The sequence below is a fragment of the Herpailurus yagouaroundi genome, unplaced genomic scaffold, assembly GCF_014898765.1.
Source record: "Herpailurus yagouaroundi ecotype Mexico unplaced genomic scaffold, PumYag 140, whole genome shotgun sequence".
NCBI classification, from domain to species: Eukaryota; Metazoa; Chordata; class Mammalia; order Carnivora; family Felidae; genus Herpailurus; species Herpailurus yagouaroundi.
This window is the reverse complement of record NW_024412395.1, coordinates 40319871-40340521: the sequence shown is the minus strand read 5'-3', so window position 1 is coordinate 40340521 and position 20651 is coordinate 40319871. Positions and strand designations below refer to the sequence as shown.

Genomic DNA, 20651 nt, shown 5'->3' with positions numbered 1-20651 from the left:
AATAATCTTGTGAGTATTTTAATGCTAACATTTTCAAGTTCTATAAAATTCTACAAATGTATTTAACATATCTTATTTTTTAATAGAAAGACTAGTGAGAAATAAGTCAATTCAGTATTAGTATGGAAAATTATACTCATATATACAAGTTCACATCTTAAAGGATTCTTGATGTCATAAAATCCAGTTTCTTTTTTGACTGGTAAAATATAGAAACTGTAGTATCTTTCCCCCTAATATATAGTGAAATAACTATTGCCCCTGCTCAGTATTTTTTAAAATGTATATTTCTTCTTCGTGTAAAAAATATTTTCTAGATTCTGCTCAAACAAAAAGAGGAAAGCAAAATCAACTATAATCCTGCTATCCCCAAATTGCCACTATTAAATATTTGATACACAGAATTAGAATTATTTTTCTCTATTTAAATTTTATTTCCTTTAAGCAGTGTGGAGGTTCCTCAGAAAATTAAAAATAGACCTACCCTATGACCCAGCAATAGCACTGCTAGGAATTTATCCAAGGGACACAGTAGTACTGATGCATAGGGGCACTTGTACCCCAATGTTCATAGCAGCACTCTCAACAATAGCCAAATTATGGAAAGAGCCTAAATGTCCATCAACTGATGAATGGATAAAGAAACTGTGGTTTATATACACAATGGAATACTACGTGGCAATGAGAAAAAATGAAATATGGCCTTTTGTAGCAACGTGGATGGAACTGGAGAGTGTGATGCTAAGTGAAATAAGCCATACAGAGAAAGACAGATACCATATGGTTTCACTCTTATGTGGATCCTGAGAAACTTAACAGGAACCCATGGGGGAGGGGAAGGAAAAAAAAAAAAAGAGGTTAGAGTGGGAGAGAGCCAAAGCATAAGAGACTGTTGAGAACTGAGAGCAAACTGAGGGTTGATGGGGGGTGGGAGGGAGGAGAGGGTGGGTGATGGGTATTGAGGAGGGCACCTTTTGGGATGAGCACTGGGTGTTGTATGGAAACCAATTTGACAATAAATTTCATATATAAATAAAAAAATAAAAAAAAATTTTATTTCCTTTAATAAGCCTTTGTGGGTGTTTTTAGGGTATGAGTGCTACACACTTCTTGTACAGTTTCTTACTAGGGATTTTGTTGTTATTTGTTTAGTTGTAGTTGCTGTTTTGAGTCTGAGCTTTTCCATTATGTTTGAATTGAATATGAGATATTTATTATGTAACTGAACACTTTATTTAAATATTTTTATTAACCTTCATAGATTCGCTCTTGGTTCCATTAGTTTTTCCAGGACAATATTTTTATTTGATGCTAACTACAATATAAAATGTTTCATAATGGAAGTAATATGCACCATTCTGCTTAGAATTTAAAAGGGAATTCTGCATGCTAGAAAAATATTGCTTAAACTTAGGCCAAAGTATTTGAATTAACGTTTGAAATGTCATGAGATCTTTCATATGAAAAAGATTATAATTTGGTGCTACATCCAAGATATTTTTCCATGTTGGTGTTGTCCTCACACTGTTTGGCCTGGCAGAAGCCCTATCAATTTTGAAAACTTACCCTCACAGGATGATTGGCTAATCTACATATCTATACAGTTAGACAGTTTAGAGTTCACAAATTATCCATGCATTGTACAATTTTAAGCCTAAGTACAACTGACATTTTCTTCCTTAGTGTATTAAAAGAGATTTTCTCAGCAAAGAGAGGAATACAAATTTTCACACTGTAAAAAGATTACCTTGTTATATAAATGATCTCTTTGCTATTTTTTTCTCATCTCTAGAGAAGCTTACCTACCCCATAGAGACTAGTTGAGGTCATGGATTTTTTTTTTTTTTTTGAGTTTAGATTCTCTATCAAGTCTGTAAAAATTAACTTTATATTAAAATCTTGATTCAATCCTGTAGCTACTGCAAAGCTATCATTACGTTATATATCAAAACGTTCTTCCTACGCTCTAAGAATCTTCTCATAGAAACATATTACTGGAAAATATTTTCAGTAATTGAATAGCTGTAAAGTGTTTAACATTTTGATAATACTCATGAGCAATTTCTAAAATGTCACGTAATGTGAACATGAAATAATTTCTAAAACTGAAAGCTTTAAAATTATTTAACATGGAAAATTCTGTTCGAGTGGCCATTACTCAGCCAAAAGCATCTTAATGGCCAGCTGAAGTAGCCACTTTGAATTTCACTAGTAAGCATAAAGTCAAAATGGCCTAGATGACATATGCTTGTTTGGGAATCAGAGGCTGCTTGTTTTAGTACAGCTTCATAATCCCTTATCTGAAGTCTGTGGTGCCAGATGTAGTGTCAATTTTTCAGATTTTTAGAGCTGTGATATAGAGCATCTGCCCTACATTCCTTAAGACCGACGGTATCTGGGTAGCACCCCATACATAAACATATTGACACTTTTGCACAAATGCATGAATGTCCACATTAAATAGAATAAACTTCAGTCTGGGTCAAATTTGCCGCCAAATGATTTCAGCTCAGATTGGATTTGGCCACAATAGTGATTATGAAATAAACCTTCATTTTCAGAGATTTTTGTGTTATGAGTATGATTTAGGACTTGAAGTTCTCTGTGATTTTGGTCATTTTTCTGGGCTGCCAACCATCTCATGCTAAAATGAGAAGTTGGACGAGCTAAATTTTATGCAAACCTTTCAGATTCTGAATCTGAATGTTTATTTAATCCACTGATATAAAAAACACTATAACTAAATCAGTTTTATATTATCTCACTTTAATAATTATTTAGTTCAGAGGTCCTCAACATCCCTGAAAGGTAAGTAGTAAGTAACTATGATTTATATATAAATATTAAAGAATATAGGTCAAGAAGTGTTTTGGATTCATCTTCTGTACAGTTGCAACCAAACTAGATTTCAAGTTCATGAAGGCAGAGTAGTATTTTTTTTTTGCAATTTTGATTTCCAGAATGTATTCTTTAAAAAAATTTTTTTTAAATGTTTATTTACTTTTGAGACAGAGACAGCATGAGTGGGGGAGGGGCAGAGAGAGAGAGGGAGACACAGAATCCGAGGCAGGCTCCAGGCTCTGAGCTGTTAGCACAGAGCCCAATGCGGGGCTCGAACCCACAAACTGTGAGATCATGACCTGAACCGAAGTTGGACGCTTAGCCGACCAAGCCACCCAGGCGCCCCCAGAATATATTATAAGTTTCTTATGGTCATAATTAATATTTGAACCATGTAGAAATGGTGAGAAATGTTTGGACTTCATGACTTTTCTCTGAACATCAGGAGGAACAAATTAATCAATGTTAGATCAAAGTAACCTAAAGGGAGTCTGCAAAACCCCACTTTGATTCACAGCCTCGATCCTGCAATCTAAATCCCAAGACAAATGAGTCGTAAATCTGAGGGGGCTGGGCTCCCCACTGAGGAAAACCTAAAGTGAATCAATTAAAGAATTGGCGAGGTCTCTCCAAGATGGGGATAGTCAGCTCAGACGGGTGGGAGATTGAGATGAAAACCAGAGGTGAGATGCGGTAGGCAGAGCTCTCAGACAGGTTGCTAAGTGCAGCATCCATTTGTTTTGGACACTCACTTTATTTGTGCAGTACCTTTGTTAAGAAAAAAGGAAAAAAAAGATGTACTTGATTATCTTTGGGCATGGAATGCTTTTTAGTTTTCCATGTTTTCTGCAGTCCCTATGATTTTCACTCTCTCATTGACCCGATGGCCTCTAAGGGCATGTAAATGTGCCATTTCTTCCTGTAGGCTATGCTATTAAGGCAGACTTATAAAAAAATGAAAGTTTTTTGTTAGAAGAAAGAGGGTATAGTATGAACTAAGGAATTATTATCGCAGCCCTTCTGGGGGGCTAGAAGACATTGAGCTACTGCCAGCTACCTTTCATTGTTTTTCTCAAATGATATTTATTGAGCATTTACTACCTGTGCTAGATACCAGGAATGCAATCAGAGGTAACACACACACAGGCCACAAGTTTGTGGAGGAGGACAGATATTGAATCAGTAAACATGCAGATGTGAAGACTGATACAAATTATTATGGAAAGGAAGGAATGGGATGAGAGAGAAACAAGGCATCCTCCCTTAGTTAGACGGAGAAGTCTGGTTAAGTCTCTCTGAGGAAGAACAACATGTTGGTGTAGCCGAAGGCTGAGTAGGAACCAACCAGGTAAAAAGAGGAAAAAAATGTCTGTAAGGTAGAGAGGACAGCAAGTGGGAAGACCTCGAGGCAAAATAAACGTGGTATGTTTGAGAAATAGAAAGACCAGTGTGGTTGGAATGTGGGATGAGGTGAGAATGGGGAGATGACCAAGGACAAGGTCTTGGAGGGCCTTATAAGCCTCTTGAAGAAGTTTGGGCACTATTTTAAAGAGTAAATGGGAAGCCATTGAAGGGACTCAGCAGGGTCAGACTAGAGTTTTTAAAGGGGTTGCTCAGGCTGCTGTTTGAAGAATGGACTATAAGGGTACAAAGTGGAACTGCTGCTGCCATCAGGTGGGTGGTGATGGTGGCTTGAGGCAGCACAGGTTGATAGATTGGATGTGCAATATCTTCCCCCCCAAAAGAAGAATCCTAACATAAGTTGTAGGTGTCAGTAGAAACCAGACATAGAGAGGATTGTCAATGTTACTGAGGGCTTGAAACAAGGATTCCTTGTAGAAGTTACACACTGGAGTTCATCCCTATATTCCAAAAGCTAGTGGGCAATCACCATGATTCTTGGGAACTTGGCAGTTTCCAAAAGTCATGTATGTGTACTACTTTCTCTTCCATTTAGCAAGGTTAGTTTTGCAAAAGCTACTAGATGTGAGTAGTTCAACCTAGTGGATATGGAACAAAATTTGTGAAAAATGGATACTGTTACTTAAGAACCACTTTACTAGTCTGTAGCCCCAGAGGTGCCCTAAAAAAGATGTCAGTTCAGTTCAGTGCTATTGCAGGTTGGGTTCTCAGGAAGGAGACACTGAGGCAGAGCTTAGGGTGCTGTGTATTCATTAGGCATCCAAACCTGTGAAAGGAAGAAGCAGCAGCAGGATTGGGCAGATGAAAAAGTCAGTTTCAATGTAGGTCCGATAAAGTCTGGGTCAACCCTGCCAGGAGCTCTGGATCAAATATTGCCCATTGGGGTGACCCACACTGGGCCCAAACTGGTGGGGCTTTATAGTTCTGCCTTGCTCAGTCATTGGGTATAGGCTGCCCCAGCAATGGTATACCTTTGGACGAGGTGGCTCTCTGAAACTGAGTCTAACCCTGAAGGAAGTGACAGCTGGGCATCAAGTGCTTTCTAGAAATAGACGGCACATCCTAGTGTCTGCTACAAATGCTGATTTGTTTAATGTTACTAGTGAGTCATTTGGCTAACTGCTTTATTCTTTAATTTATGTAGCTTCTTTTTCCTAGGAACTCAGGATAAAGCTTACACAATTTTTAAATCACAAAATATCAGTCACTAAGGCAATCCAAGAGAAAGGGATTAAAATGTTGGAGGTTCAAAGGAGAGATCAAGAACAGGAAAAGCATAGAGGGAAAAAACTAATGGAAGGAAGCTTCTTGAGGGTGTTGAAGTAAATTTTAGCTAAATACAAAGAGTTCTGGCACCCTGTCCTGGGCCTTGTTTTAAAAAACAGTATGATTAACCCATCTTTAAAAACATTTGGAAAAATAACACTGAAATTTAGCTGTCTTTTTTTATTTGACAGATATGGAGGACATGAATAAAAGAGACCAGCCATTCATGATGATTGAGAAAAATGATAGCCCAGGTATTTTTTTCTACTTCCGTATCTGTTTTACGATTTATGGTGGATGATGCATGATGTAAAGTTGGAATGTTGATTTTCAAAATTTTAATGGAAAGCTCATTATTTGGTCATATTAAAGGTTTCTCCAGTTCCTTGCAATGCATGCTTTAATCTTTTCTAATAGTGATCAGGGTAACCATACTTTCTTTTACTGTGCTTGTCCTTAAATCACTTGAAGCCTACTTAAAGTCATGAGATTCATGATATAATTAATTAATCTCAATTACTTTACATTACACAGTTTACTTATTCATATAATTGAGGCAAAAGTGCATTTTTTTTTGTTTGGATTACTCAGATTATTATACTTTATGCTACTTGGCCTATGAATACCTCCTACCTATGTTTTACTTTATCAAAACAGTTAATATCATACTAAACTAGGACACTATGTATTTGGATAGAGATTGGCTGCTTGGTCATTTTATATCATTTTATTCCTATTTGGCCCATTAAAATTTTAGGTTTTGTTTTCAATTTTTTTCAAATTTAATTGAAATTATTTCAATTTTTCTGTTAGAAATGCAGCTATGACTTAAAAAAATCTACTTAATTTCATTCATAAGATGAAACTTAAATATTCACCATTGATGCCTAAAACTTTTTCATTTTTTTTAAATGTTTATTTATTTTTGAGAGAGACGGAGACAGAGTGTGAGTGGGTTAGGGGCAGAGAGAACAGGAGACACAGAATCCAAAGCAGGCTCCAGGATCTGAGCTGTCAGCATAGAGCCTGACGCAGGGCTTGAACTCATGAACCGTGAGATCATGACCTGAGCCAAAATCAGACAGATGCTTAACCTAGTGAGCCACCCAGGTGCCCTGACGCCTAAAACTTTTTAAATGAAAAGAATGGTCATACTTTGTATCTTGGCATTATAATTTTCTAAAATTCTCAATATATTTACTTAAATGGAAATATTCCCTTTATGTTCTTTTAAAAGTAATTTTATGCAAGAAATATACTGGTGATATTTTAAAATTTTCTAGAGATAGAGGTTCAAGTGTAATATGAGTGTTGTAATATTATTCTTGTTTTTGCTTAAAAATAATTAAAAATAAGACCAACATGTTACCATAACTATATTTAGACCTCCAATAATATGATACTATTTCTTTGTCATTTTCTTTTTTTTGATGAAAAACAGACAATCTGATGTTCCATTTGAAAAATGGAATGAGAAGTACCAAGTATAAACCAGTAGACTATCAACAATTGCATGCATTGACTGAAGCAAAAAAATTAGCTTCTGCCTCTACAGAGCTAAAGGTTAGTTAGAAGTTATGCATGTGTGTATGTGTGTTTTCTAGTTTTGGAAAATTGAATTTCCAGAAAGTAAAGTCATATTTATAATGTAAATGTGAAAATAAATAACATTCTGAATAGTTTTTAGAATCTTCCAACTATTACTAGTAGTGAATAGCAACTATCATTTATTGAATGCTCTTGGACAATGTGGTATATAGCTTACATGCATTCCTCATGTAATGTTCATAACAACCCTGAGATATGAATTCAACTTTACTTTTATTTGTTTATTTATTTATAAAAAATTTATTTATTTATTTTTAAAAAGTTTATTTATTTTGAGAGAGAGAGAGAGCATGCATGTGCACATGGGAGAGGGGCAGAAACAGAGGGAGAGAGAGAATCCCAAGTGGACTCCCAGCTATGAGCCCAATGCAGAGCTCGATCTACCAGACCATGAGATCATGACCTGAGCCGAAATCAAGAGTTGGTTGCTTAACCCACTCAGCTACCCAGCTGCCCTCTACTTTTAGCTTTCAACAATTTCTAACTTGCTCTGAACAATAAAAATTGCAAGGGACAGCCATGGATTATCATTTAGGGCTCTTTCTGCAACATCATACAAATATGCCCTCAGGTGCCTCTCTTTCCTACAATTTCCTTTTATGCCCTGATCTCAGGAAAGGTGAACCTGGACTAGATTTGAAAGGGGTTTAGGTGCAAGTGATTGTGCACAGTATTTTAGGACCATGTATGGTTTAGGATTACTCATGCAGTATATTTCCCTCTTGTGCAAATAATAAAGTACATTATAATAACACTTTCATTGCTTGGTTGCATTTTTATTTATTTTTTAAAAATCTGATTTGGCAAAGTAACATATTAAGTAATTTACAAGTTTTTATTTTCATTTAATATTTTTGTGTTTTATTAGTTTTTGATGGCTTTTTATGGTTAATACCTTTTTCTTTTTCTTTTTTTTCAGTTTTTATTTAAATTTTAGTTAGTTCATGGTTAATACCTTTTTTTAAGATGTTTTTAAAACATTTTTATTATTTATTTTTGAGAGAGAGAGACAGAGACAGAGCATGGGGGGGGGAGGGGCAGAGAGAGCGGGAGACTCAGAATCTAAAATAGGTTCCAGACTCTGAGCTGTCAGATTAGAGCCCGACATGGGGTCAAACCCACGAACCATGAGATCATGACTTGAGCTGAAGTTGGACGCTCAACGGACTGAGCCACCCAGGTGCCCAATATCTTTTGGGCAAATGTTATGATTCCAAAACACATTTCATACCTATTCTAAAGAAATTACCATATATCCATCAGCTATATCCCCTCAAGGAAGGGAACCTCTCAAATACGACATTATTTGTTCAGTTCAGATATAACTTTAAAATAATTTGATATTATTGATGTTATCAGGACAGTGAAAGAAATTTTATGGGAAAATCACTTATATAACTATCATCCTAATAAAACTATTTCATATTTCTGACTTATATTCTGATCCATTGTATTTATATCACATATACACTACATACATATATAGAGACATAAACATATACATACACTTTTTATTTTCTCCCATGATAAACATAAACATGAAATCCTGTATACTTTCCCCCTAACACTTTGCCACATAATCTTTATGATATTTAATTACTCCAGTAAATAAATATTTATTATGTGGCTCAACGATACAATAATGAGCAAAATACATCCCTACCCTCATGGAATGTACTGTGTGCAGGAGAGGAGGAGGAGGAAAGTCAGTGTTTATCAAATAATAAAAACATGCTGTCTGGTGTGTACTAATAGGACTTGATCCTAGTTGAGTGGGAAGGCTTTTTTTTGAGGCAATGACATTGGAAATGGGATTTCAAGGTCAATAAAAATGAAGTAAAAACAAGAGTGATGAGTACTTCAAATAGATAAAATGCATGCCTTATCCTGATTTTTGGATATTGGGATTGTATCCAGTTCTATGATATTGGAAATCATGCTTTGGTAATTACATATCTTCATGCAGAGACACCTTTCACATTTTAGAATCCTCTACCCCCATAAGATAAATTCCCATGATTGGCATGTTTGGGCTAAAAACTATGAATTTTATTTTTAAAAAAGTTCTTTCCCAAGGTATTGTTCTAATAAAGATACCACCACAGACACTTCTCTATACTCTTATCAGTACTGGAATATGTACATATATATTCATATAGATACACATACATTTTAAATATTATCTATGTATCTATTTGTCCACCAATCCATGCGTCTATGCATCCATCCATCATTTACCAATGTTTTTTCTGGCTGAATGTGGAATGGTTGAATGTCAAAATCAGTGTTTGTTCAAAGTGAATTTCTCTTTGATGATAGAATCACTATCAAAGAATAAACATATTTTAAAATTTTAGTTTTTAATGTGGTTTTCAAGTTTTGATATTAAGTTCAAGGGCAGTAATTTCTCAGCCCTGTCAGCTGCTAGATTGCTTCTCTGGTTACTGTGCTACATATTTGTGAGATTAAACAAATGATCACTTTCAACTGACATTTTAAATAACATCAATAACCTTGTTGTTTGTAGAATGTAATTCAGGAAGAAGCTTTTTAGTTACATATTTTCTAGGAATAACTGTACCTGGGATTTATTACTTGGCAAATCTCAAAAAATCCCTTGTCTTCAACTACTGAAAGTGGTTCACAGTGTGTAGCAATCATTTTGATAAGTTTTTTGCTTCAATTTTTAGTTTCCGTAGATTCATAATGATAAGGAATTGTCCTGTTAAGGCATTTTTATAATATCTGTTGTTTTGAATTCCAGTTAGTGAGAACAAAATGTGTCCTAGATACCTCATCATTTTCGAATACTTTCTTCTTTCCTTTTACGATTTTTATTTTTTAGTATAGCTGCATTAAGAAAGATGTATTGGGAATGTTGTTTTACATGATTTTTGGTCTTACCTCTTCATTTAATTTAGAAGATAGCAAGTTGACATTTTGCTTTTAATGGACTCTTCTAAAATGTGAACAATTTCCAAATAGGACTTTTCTTTAAAAGACTCGTGGCTTAAATGGAATTAGATAACTGGAAATGAAAAATAATTCTTAAAGTTTATTTTGTTTAATGTTTTGAATGCTAAGATATATACCAATCAGTCTACACCAACTAGGATTGTGATAATAATGTCATCTCTATTATTCTTTCTTGTATTGGTATTTACATTTTTGTAAAATATGCATTGGCTCAAGAAGAATACTTCTTCCTAATGTTACATAGTTAACACATTCTCTCAATATTTGTATTAAATATCAGTTTATTTCCTACTTCTTTTACTAATTAAATGTGTTTTTTCCTTACACATGAGATTAGCAGCTTTAACAATCATTGTTAATTATTACAGCACTATACTCTGGCAATATTAAATGTAAACATACTTAAATTGAATGATAGAATGTTAACATTTAGAGCACATAAGGAGGTTTTTGCTTCAAGTTATATCTAGAATACTTAGTTATATTTGAAAATAAATTAACAATTTCTTTTTTTAAATTTTTTAATGTTTATTTATTTTTGGGAGAGAGAGAGAGAGAGAGAGAGAGACAGAGCAGGAGCAGGGGAGGGGTAGAGAGAGAGGGAGACACAGAATCTGAAGCAGGCTCCCGGCTCTGAGCTGTCAGCACAGAGCCCGACGCAGGGCTCAAATTCATGAACCACGGACGCTTAACTGACTGAGCCACCCAGGCACCCCAACAATAATTTCTTGTAATAATTATTGTTAATTAACAGTAAATTCAGAAGACCTGCCTGGTTTCTGTTACTGGTATTATACTGATCAGATGTGATAGTCCCTATAAAATCCCTGTCGTTGATCATGCACAAATTTTGGGCTGCCAGATAAGACACTGATATGGACATTGAGTGATCTAGCTTTCACAGGCTGAGATTGAGTCTGAAGCCAAATAGTAGAGTTGGCCTGGAAACAGAGACCAATTTTAGGTACGTTGTGTGTTAACTATTCATTTCTAGTTTAGGTAAGTATAAAAGGGATCTTTATTATTATTTTTATTTTAATTGCTTTGCTTAGCAAGAATGAATATTTCTTCTTGTTCAACTAAGTATCTATCTACTAAAATTTTAAAAGAACATTATGAGAAATTGTGATCATATGCAAAATTAGAGTGAATGATATCATTATCTCTATGTAATTTATCTAGCTTCAACTATAATCAACTCTTGCCTATTATTTTCTCTATACTCCCTACCATAACTTTCCCCTGTGCCAGGTTATTTTGAAACAAATCTCAGGCATCATAACATTTAACCACAATTATTTCAGTATGTATCTCTAAAAGATTAGGGCTACAAAACACCACCCCAAACCCTAAAATACCATTATCATTAAAATATTAATAATTTCTTAATTTCAAATATCCGGTGTTAAATTTCCCTGATTGTCTTCAATTTTTTTCTTAAAGTTTGTTTAAATCAGCATCTAACTAAGATCCATATATTATAATTGATTTTTATTTTTTAGATATCCTCCTCTATCCTCCTGTGTTTTTGTAATTTATTTTTTGAAGAAATTGTATTTCTTACAGTCTGGATTTTGCTGATTACATCCTGGTGATGTCATTTAACATGTGTTTCTGTCTCTTGTATTTCCAGCAAATTGGTGGTTATATCTGGAAACTTGATCAGATTCAGGTTCAATTTATTTTGGCAGGAACACTTATTGATGGAGTTTTTGTGCTACATTCTTTTTCTATCACAAATAGTGCTTCAGTGAATAGTTTTGTTCATTTATCTTCTTACATAGTTTTACCAATATAGTTCTCAGATTGATTTCTATGAATAAGGTTAGGTCTAGGTCAAAGGGCAAATCTGTAAGAAATTTTGCCCCACCTCCAGATTCCCTTCTGTGGGGGGCTGCATCATTTTGCATTTCCACTAGCAACATAGGAAAGAGCATGTTTCCCTATGGCCTCACAGAGTGTTTTGTGAAACATCTGAGGTTTTGTTAACCTGCTAGATGAGAAATTTCATTTCAGTGTAGTTGGGTTTTCTCTTTTTATTTTTGTTAATAGCTCTTTATACATTTAACTGTTCTTTTATCTTTATTGAGATATAACTCACATATACTAAAGTGTACATACCTCACCTATAATAAAGTGCACAACCCTTAAGTGTACACCTTGATGAATTTTGCAAATGTATACACATATGTAACCAACACTTCAGTTGCCCACTAGCTATTGTTGCATATATCTAAAGATAGGTCATCTGACCCGAAGGGCTATCATGGTATCTCAAGGTGCCTACCTAGAGTCTTATTATTATCTTGGATCATCACAATAAATCACATAGGAAACCTCTAGTTTCAGATTCCTTGATGAATTTATTATTTTTGCTATTTTTAATTCATCAACATTCCATATAAGTCATCATCCACCTTAAATATTGATTTCGTATGGCTTATTGCCCAGCAAAATGAATTGAAATCTCCTAGAAATCTATTGATAGAGATCCAACTTTAAATCTTTTTGTTCTTTTAAGACTTTATTTTTCTTCACTTTTGGCCTGAGGATAGAAGTGGAGTCAATGAGTGAACTTACAAAAAATCAAGATGTTCTTTAAAATATTGGAAGTGTCTAGTGAAAAATAGTAGCTTTATTTTGACTTTTATAGTCTACTTAATTGGTCTTTCTCTGGGCTCAAAGACAGCATTGATTTTTTTAGCCATAAAAACGTGTCCACATCTTTCACCAATGTGTTTTAATTTTTTTGTACGACATGGACCAAATATGTCAAAGAAATCTAATTTTAAAAGTTGTGTCTGCTGCAACAAACTTTAGAGGCTGTAGGTGGCAAACAGTTGCAGTGAGTTTTAAGCATTCTTAAAGCAAACACTAGAGCATCAGATTTTAGAAACATTATGTACTTTTATGTTTTCAGTAGGTAGAATGAGGATTGCTGAATGTTTTTCTGCAGTGTCCTGTTCCTATTTAAATATACTTTTCTCCTAAATTTCATAATTGTAGCCCTCTTAAGACCCCCTGAGGAAAAGATTTGACTTTGACTCCATGTTTTTGTTTTCTTACACCCCTAATTTTGAATCAGTAACCAGAACAGTGGAAGGATAAACTCAAGGTTGAAGTAATCAGTGAATGACAGCTAGAAATAGCATGCATTCTGAAGAGTCTTTTTAGGATTTGTCTTCTGAAGTTTTTATATCTTCAGCATTGAAGATGTAACTGTTAAGGCTTTCAGGATACTAAGTATTCTAGTAGCAGAGAAAATATAAAATATGCATGTTTCATCAAATTTTTGATTTGAGAATAGCACTTTCATAGACATTTAGAAGTACTAATACGGAATACGTGAATTCACCATACACGTAAGTATCAGTCAGCATCCAACCAGGAAATAGACACTGAAGACTAAGAGAGGACAGGTCTTTAATACAGGAAATTGCTACACAGGTGTAGAGCTGAGAAGCCAAACAGGATACCATGAAGCAATGTAGAGGTTAACAACAGAAGGCACTCCCATGCTTAGGTCAGAGGGACATTAGACAAAGCATGGCTGTACCACATTCCATCTGCTGAATTTACCCAGAAATTGTTGGAACTGTATTAGAACTGTCAAGAAAAGTCAGAGCAATGGAGAAGATGCAGATGCTTCTGGAGATCATTGTGATACTAGAGAAGGCAGGTGGAGTAATCCTTTGGCTTCTTCTTTCCCCCCTCCCTTCAGGATCCTACTACTAGTGTCTCCCTTGGCTGAACCCGGCTGCAAGTCAGCTAGTCAGGGTGTCTGGGAAACACAGGCTGCTCTGTGATATGGAGCAGATCAGGGAGATGGCCAACAATGGACATTAAGGCAAACAGATCCAGGCCTGATACAATTTGTCAACAAACTCCAAAGTACTAATTATGTGCTACATTTTTGAAAAGCCATACAATCTGGGGAAATTTTAAATTTAGTCAAAAATGTGGGTTTCAATGCTACACGAGTTTTCAGTATTTCTTTGTCAACTTCTGTACCTTCAAATAAATACTTGCCTAAATTTTTAAAAGTATTTTACTAACATTTAAAAAACTTTATTTATGAAGGCATGGAGTTGAAAGATTAAAATTACATGTTCAAGGTCCTATTTCTAGTAGGTGCTGAAGCTGAGACAAAAGCCAGGCCTCCTAACAACTTATCCAATGACTTTTCCCCATCCTATGCTGAAGGATCATGTAAAAGCCAATGTGAACACTAAGGTTCTATGTGATTCTGACATTTATGAGCTTTAGGATCTTGGCCACGTTTTTTAACCTCTCTGAACTTCAGTCCTCATGTGTCAGTGGGAATAGTGATGCCCATAGTGCCTGGCAGGGAAGATGTATCAAAAAGATGAGAAAATATATGGAAAGCTACTGAAAAATTTTCTGAGACTACATGAATTAAGGTGTTATTTGTTGTATATATGGAAAATATAATTACCTATCTTTTCATAGATACTTTAAAAACAATTTTTAAATTGGCCAGTATTCCAAACCAGTTTCTCTTTCACCTCCCTGGTTTTTGTTTAATGAATTATTTATTTTAAGGTGGACTCTGTATCAGAAGTTGCACTAATAGGACTGAACAGAGAGAAATATGTAACTTAGAAATTACAAACTAAACAATTTCATTGTGGAAAACACATTCAGAAAACATTGGAATTGCTCCTCTTTTGTTCCTCTAAATCTAGATCCGAAAAGCAGTGCAGACTTCAAAAGCATCTAAAGAGCAGACACTAATAAAACAACACAAGCAAGTGTGGTGGCAGGAACACCAAAGGCTAAATGACGTCAGGTAAGAATCGAGGGAAATCTGTATAAGAACATTTAAGACTTGCTAAGAGTTGTACTTACTTAGACGTTCTATAACGTTCCGTGTTAATGAAGCCATTAAACTAAAAATACAAAGTTACGCTTTGTGAGTCAAATTAAAATTCTTTCATTCCCTCAATTTAATTTGGAATCCAGCAAATATGTTAATATGGCTTTTGCTTTGCTTTGGAAGAAAAGATAATCTTCTATATCTGCTGATCATTTAACTCTTCTATACTCCCTTTCATACTTGTAATTACTCATTTTACTCTTAACATATTGAATTATAATGTCTTATTTACATGTTTGCTTTCCCTATGAAGTGGCAAACAAGGGCAAACATACCATCAGCTTCATCTTTTCCTTGTAGGATTTGGAGGAGATCTTTGACTGCTTTCAATGAATGAATGAATGAATGAATGAACTCAGAGATTCAAGTTGTTGACTGATTTCTAGATGTAACTGCATTATGACTAAGTCAATGTGCATTTTTGACTTTTGTCATTATTTCCAGCTCTCATTTCAAGGTGAAGTAACGAAATAATGATTCTATACTTGTTCTTAATTGTAATCTTTGAAAAATAAATTTCTTTTCAAAGGGCAGGGCAAAAGGAGAAGGCAGATGTGTTTTCCCTCCATTTGAGGCAATATACTAGTTTTAAGGTATACTTTAAAAATGTATATTTTAATCAGATATTGTATATCACAATAGATTATTTTTGTAGTTTACTCAAATTCAAATTTCTAAAGGTTATTAACTTTACTTTTTTTTTTACCTGTTAGAAATATTAATTAGAATAGAACTGAATTGGCAAATGGTTTTTGAGCAAACTGACATTTTTAGCCCTATCAAGTCTTTCAATTCACCATTTATTTTAGTCTATTTAGTGTCTTTCAATAGATATAGAGATCTTGCATATCTTTTATAGGTTTATTTCTAAATATTTTTACGCTATTGTAAAAAGATATTTATTTATTTATTTATTTATTTATTTATTTATTTATTTAACATCCAAGTTAGCATACAGTGCAACAATGATTTCAGGAGTAGATTCCTTAATGCCCCTTATTCATTTAGCCCATCTCCCCTCCCACAACCCTTCCAGTAACCCTCTGTTTGTTCTCCATATTTAAGAGTCTCTTGGGGCGCCTGGGTGGCGCAGTCGGTTAAGCGTCCGACTTCAGCCAGGTCACGATCTTGCGGTCCGTGAGTTCGAGCCCCGCGTCAGGCTCTGGGCTGATGGCTCGGAGCCTGGAGCCTGTTTCCGATTCTGTGTCTCCCTCTCTCTCTGCCCCTCCCCCGTTCATGCTCTGTCTCTCTCTGTCCCAAAAATAAATTAAAAACGTTGAAAAAAAATTAAAAAAAAAAAGTCTCTTATGTTTTGTTTACCCCCTGTTTTTATATTATTTTTGCTTCCCTTCTCTTGTATTCATCTGTTTTGATCTTAAATGCCTCATATGAGTGAAGTCATATGATCTTTGTCTTTCTCTGACTGACTAATTTCGCTTAGCATAATCCCCTCCAGTTCCATCCACATAGTTGCAAATGGCAAGATTTCATTCTTTTTGATTGCTGAGTAATACTCCATTGTGTGTATATACCACATCTTCTTTATCCATTCATCCATCAGTGGACATTTGGGCTCTTTCCATACTTTGGCTATTGTCAATAGTACTGCTATAAACATTGGGGTACATGTGCCCCTTTGAAACAGCACACCTGTGTGCCTTGGATAAATACTTACTAGTGCAATTGCTGGGTCATAGGGTAGTTCTATTTTTAATTTTTTGAGGAACCTCCATATTGTTTTCCAGAGTGGCTTCACCAATTTGCATTCCCACCAGCAGTGCAAAAGAGATCCTCTTTCTCCTCATCCTCACCAACGTCTGTTGTTGCCTGAGTTGTTAATGTTAGCCATTCTGACAGGTGTAAGGTGGTATCTCATTGTAGTTTTGACTTGTATTTCCCTGATGATGAGTCATGTTGAGCATTTTTTCATGTGTAGGTTGGCCATCTGGATGTCTTCTTCAGAGAAGTGTCTATTCATGTCTTTTGCCCATTTCTTCCCTGGATTATTTGTTTTTTGGGTGTTGAGTTTGATAAGTTCTTTATAGATTTTGGATACTAACCCTTTATCTGATATGTGATTTGCCAATATCTTCTCCCATTCTGTTGGTTGCCTTTTAGTTTTGGTGATTGTTTCCTTCGCTGTGCAGAAGCTTTTTATTTTGATGAGGTCTCAATAGTTCATTTTTGCTTTTGTTTCCCTTGCCTCCAGAGACGTGTTGAGTAAGAAGTTTCTATGGCCGAGGTCAAAGAGGTTTTTCCTGCTTCTCCTCGAGGATTTTGATGGCTTCCTGCCTTATGTTTAGGTCTTTCACCCATTTTGAGTTTATTTTTGTGTATGGTGTAAGAAAGTGGTCCAGGTTCATTCTTCTGCATGTTGCTGTCCAGTTTTCCCAGCACCACTTGCTGAAGAGACTGTCTTTATTCCACTGGATATTCTTTCCTGCTTTGCCAAAAATTAGTTGGCCATATGTTTGTGGGTCCATTTCTGGGTTCTCTATTCTGTTCCATTGATCTGAGAGTCTGCTCTTGTGCCAGTACCATACTGTCTTGATAATTACAGCTTTGTTATACAGTTTGGAGTCCGGGAGTGTGATGCCAACAGCTTTGGTTTTATTTTTCAAGCTTGCTTTGGCTATTTGGGGTCTTTTCTGGTTCCATACAAATTTTAGGATTGTTTGTTGTAGCTCTGTGAAGAATGCTGTTGTTATTTTGATAGGGATTGCATTGAATATGTAGATTGCTTTGAGTAGTATTGATATTTTAACAATGTTTTCTTCCAATCCAGGAGCATGGAATATTTTTTTCAATTTCTTTCATAAGCTTTCTATAGTTTTCAGTGTATAGTTTTTTCACCTCTGTGTTTAGGTTGATTCCTAGCTATTTTATGGCTTTTGGTGCAATTGTAAATGGGATCGATTCCTTGATTTCTCTTTCTGTTGCTTCATTTTTGGTGTATGAGAATGCAACCAATTTCTGTGCATTGATTTTATATACTGCAACTTTGCTGAATTCATGGATCAGTTCTAGCAGTTTTTTGGTGGAATCTTTGGGTTTTCCATATAGAATATCATGTCATCTGCAAAGAGTGAAATTTGACTTCTTCCTGGCTGATTTGGATGCCTTTTATTCCTTTGTGTTGTCTAATTGCTGAGGCTAAGACTTCCAATACTATGTTGAATAACAGTGGCAAGAGTGGACATCCCCCTGTCTTGTTCCTGACCTTAGGGGGAAAGCTCTCAGTTTTTCCCCATTGAGGATGATATTAGCAGTGGATCTTTTATATATGGCTTTTATGATTTTGAGGTATGATCCTTCTATCCCTACTTTCTTGAGGGTTTTTATCAAGAAAGGATGCTGTATTTTGTCAAATGCTTTCTCTGCATCTATTGAGAGGATCATGTGGTTCTTGTCATTTTTTTTATTGATGTGATGTATAACATTGATTGTTTTGTGGATATTGAACCAGCCCTGCATCCTAGGCATAAATCCCACTTGGTCATGGTGAATAATTTTTTTAATGTATTGTTGGATCTGGTTGGCTAGTATCTTGTTGAGGATTTTTGCATCCATGTTCATCAGGAAAATTGGGCTATGCTTCCTTTTTAGTAGGGTCTTTGTCTGGTTTTGGAATCAGGATAATGCTGGCTTCATGGAAAAAGTTTGGAAGTTTTCTTTCCATTTCTATTTTTTGGAACAGCTTCAAGAGAATAGGTGTTAACTTTTCTCTAAATGTTTGGTAGAATTCCCCTGTAAACAGTCTGGCCCTGGACTCTTGTTTGGGAGATTTTTGATTACTAATTCAATTTCTTTACTGGCTATATATCTGTTCAAATTTTTTATTTCTTCCTGTTTCAGTTTTGGTAGTTTACATGTTTCTAGGAATTTTTCCATTTCTTCCAGATTGCCCATTTTATTGGCGTATAATTGCTCATAACATTCTCTTATTATTGTTTGTGTTTCTGCAGTGTTGATTGTGATCTCTCCTCTTTCATTCTTTTTCTTTTTAATGTTTATTTATTTTTGAGAGAGAGACAGTGTGCAAGTCAGGGAGGGGCAGGTAGAGAAGGAGACACAGAATCTGAAGCAGGCTCCAGGCTCTGAGCTGTCAGCACAGAAGCTGATGTGGGACTCGAACCCACGAACTGTGAGATCATGACCTGAGCTGAAGTCAGACACAACCCACTGAGCCACCCAGGTGCCCCTCTCCTCTTTCTTTCTTGATTTTATATATTTGGGTCCTTGCCTTTTTCTTTTTGATCAAACTGGCTAGGGGTTTATCAATTTTGTTAATTCTTTCAGAGAACCAGCTCCTGGTTTCATTGATTTGTTCTACTGTTTTTTTGATTTCGATAGCACTGATTTATGCTCTAATCTTTATTATTTCCTGTCTTCTGGTGGTTTTAGGTTTTATTTGATTTTCTTTTTCCAGCTCATTGAGATGTAAGGTTAAGTTGTATATCTGAGAACTTTCTTCCTTCTTTAGGAAGGCCTGGATTACTATATACTTCCCTCTTATGACACCTTTTCTGTGACAGTTTTTATTTTATTTTATTTTTTTAATTTTTAGTTTTTTAATGTGAAATTTATTGTGAAATTGGTTTTCTTACAATACCCAGTATTCATCCCAACAGGTGCCCTTCTCAATGCCCATCACCCACCCTCCCACCCCCCATCAACCATCAGTTTATTCTCAGTTTTTTTTTTTTAATTTTTAAAAAAATGTTTATTTTTGAGAGAGACAGAGGCAGAATGTGAGTGGGTTAGGAGCAGACAGAGAGGGAGACACAGAATCCGAAGTGGGCTCCAGGCTCCGAGCTGTCAGCACAGAGCCTGATGCAGGGCTTGAACTCATGAGCTGTGAGATCATGACCTGAGCCAAAGTTGGATGCTCAACAGACTGAGCCACCCAGGTGCCCCAGTTTATTCTCAGTTTTTAAGAGTCTCTTATGGTTTGGCTCCCTCCCTTTCAATTTTTTTTCCCTTCCCCTCCCCCATGGTCTTCTGTTAAGATTCTCAGGATCCACCTAAGAGTAAAACATATGGTATCTGTCTTTCTCTGTATGACTTATTTCACTTAGCATAACACTCTCCAGTTCCATCCACGTTGCTACAAAAGGCCACATTTCATTCTTTCTCATTGCCAAGTATATTCCATTGTGTCTATAAACCACAATTTCTTTATCCGTTCATCAGCCGATGGACATTTAGGCTCTTTCCATAATTTGGCTACTGTTGAAAGTGCTGCTATGAACATTGGGGTACAAGTGCCCCTATGCATCAGCACTCCTGTATCCCTTGGGTGAATTCCTAGAAGTGCTATTGCTGGGTCATAAGGGAGTTGTATTTTTAATTTTTTGAGGAACCTCCACATTGTTTTCCAGAGTGGCTGCACCAGTTTGCATTCCCACCAACAGTGCAAGAGGGTTCCCATTTCTCCACATCCTCTCCTGCATCTATAGTCTCCTAATTTGTTCATTGTAGCCATTCTAACTGGCAAGAGGTGGTATCTCAGTGTGGTTTTGATTTGTATTTCCCTGATGAGGAATGACATTGAGTATCTTTTCATGTGCCTATTGGCCATCTGGATGTCTTCTTTAGAGAGACAGTTTTTATTTTAAACTTTATTTATTTTGAGAGAGAC

The 20651-nt window shown here is 35.6% G+C and overlaps 1 protein-coding gene across 1 annotated transcript in view; it reads left to right on the top strand.

Annotated features, from left to right (window-relative positions):
* The window catches only part of CCDC148 (coiled-coil domain containing 148), a 253948-nt gene that overhangs the window by 61955 nt on the left and 171342 nt on the right, over positions 1-20651 (top strand). The window contains exons 2-4 of the mRNA XM_040475151.1: positions 5721-5783; positions 6971-7092; positions 14820-14923. Of these exons, the coding sequence (XP_040331085.1) occupies positions 5723-5783; positions 6971-7092; positions 14820-14923 (287 nt within the window). The 5' untranslated portion in view covers positions 5721-5722. The remainder of the gene's footprint in view (positions 1-5720; positions 5784-6970; positions 7093-14819; positions 14924-20651) is intronic.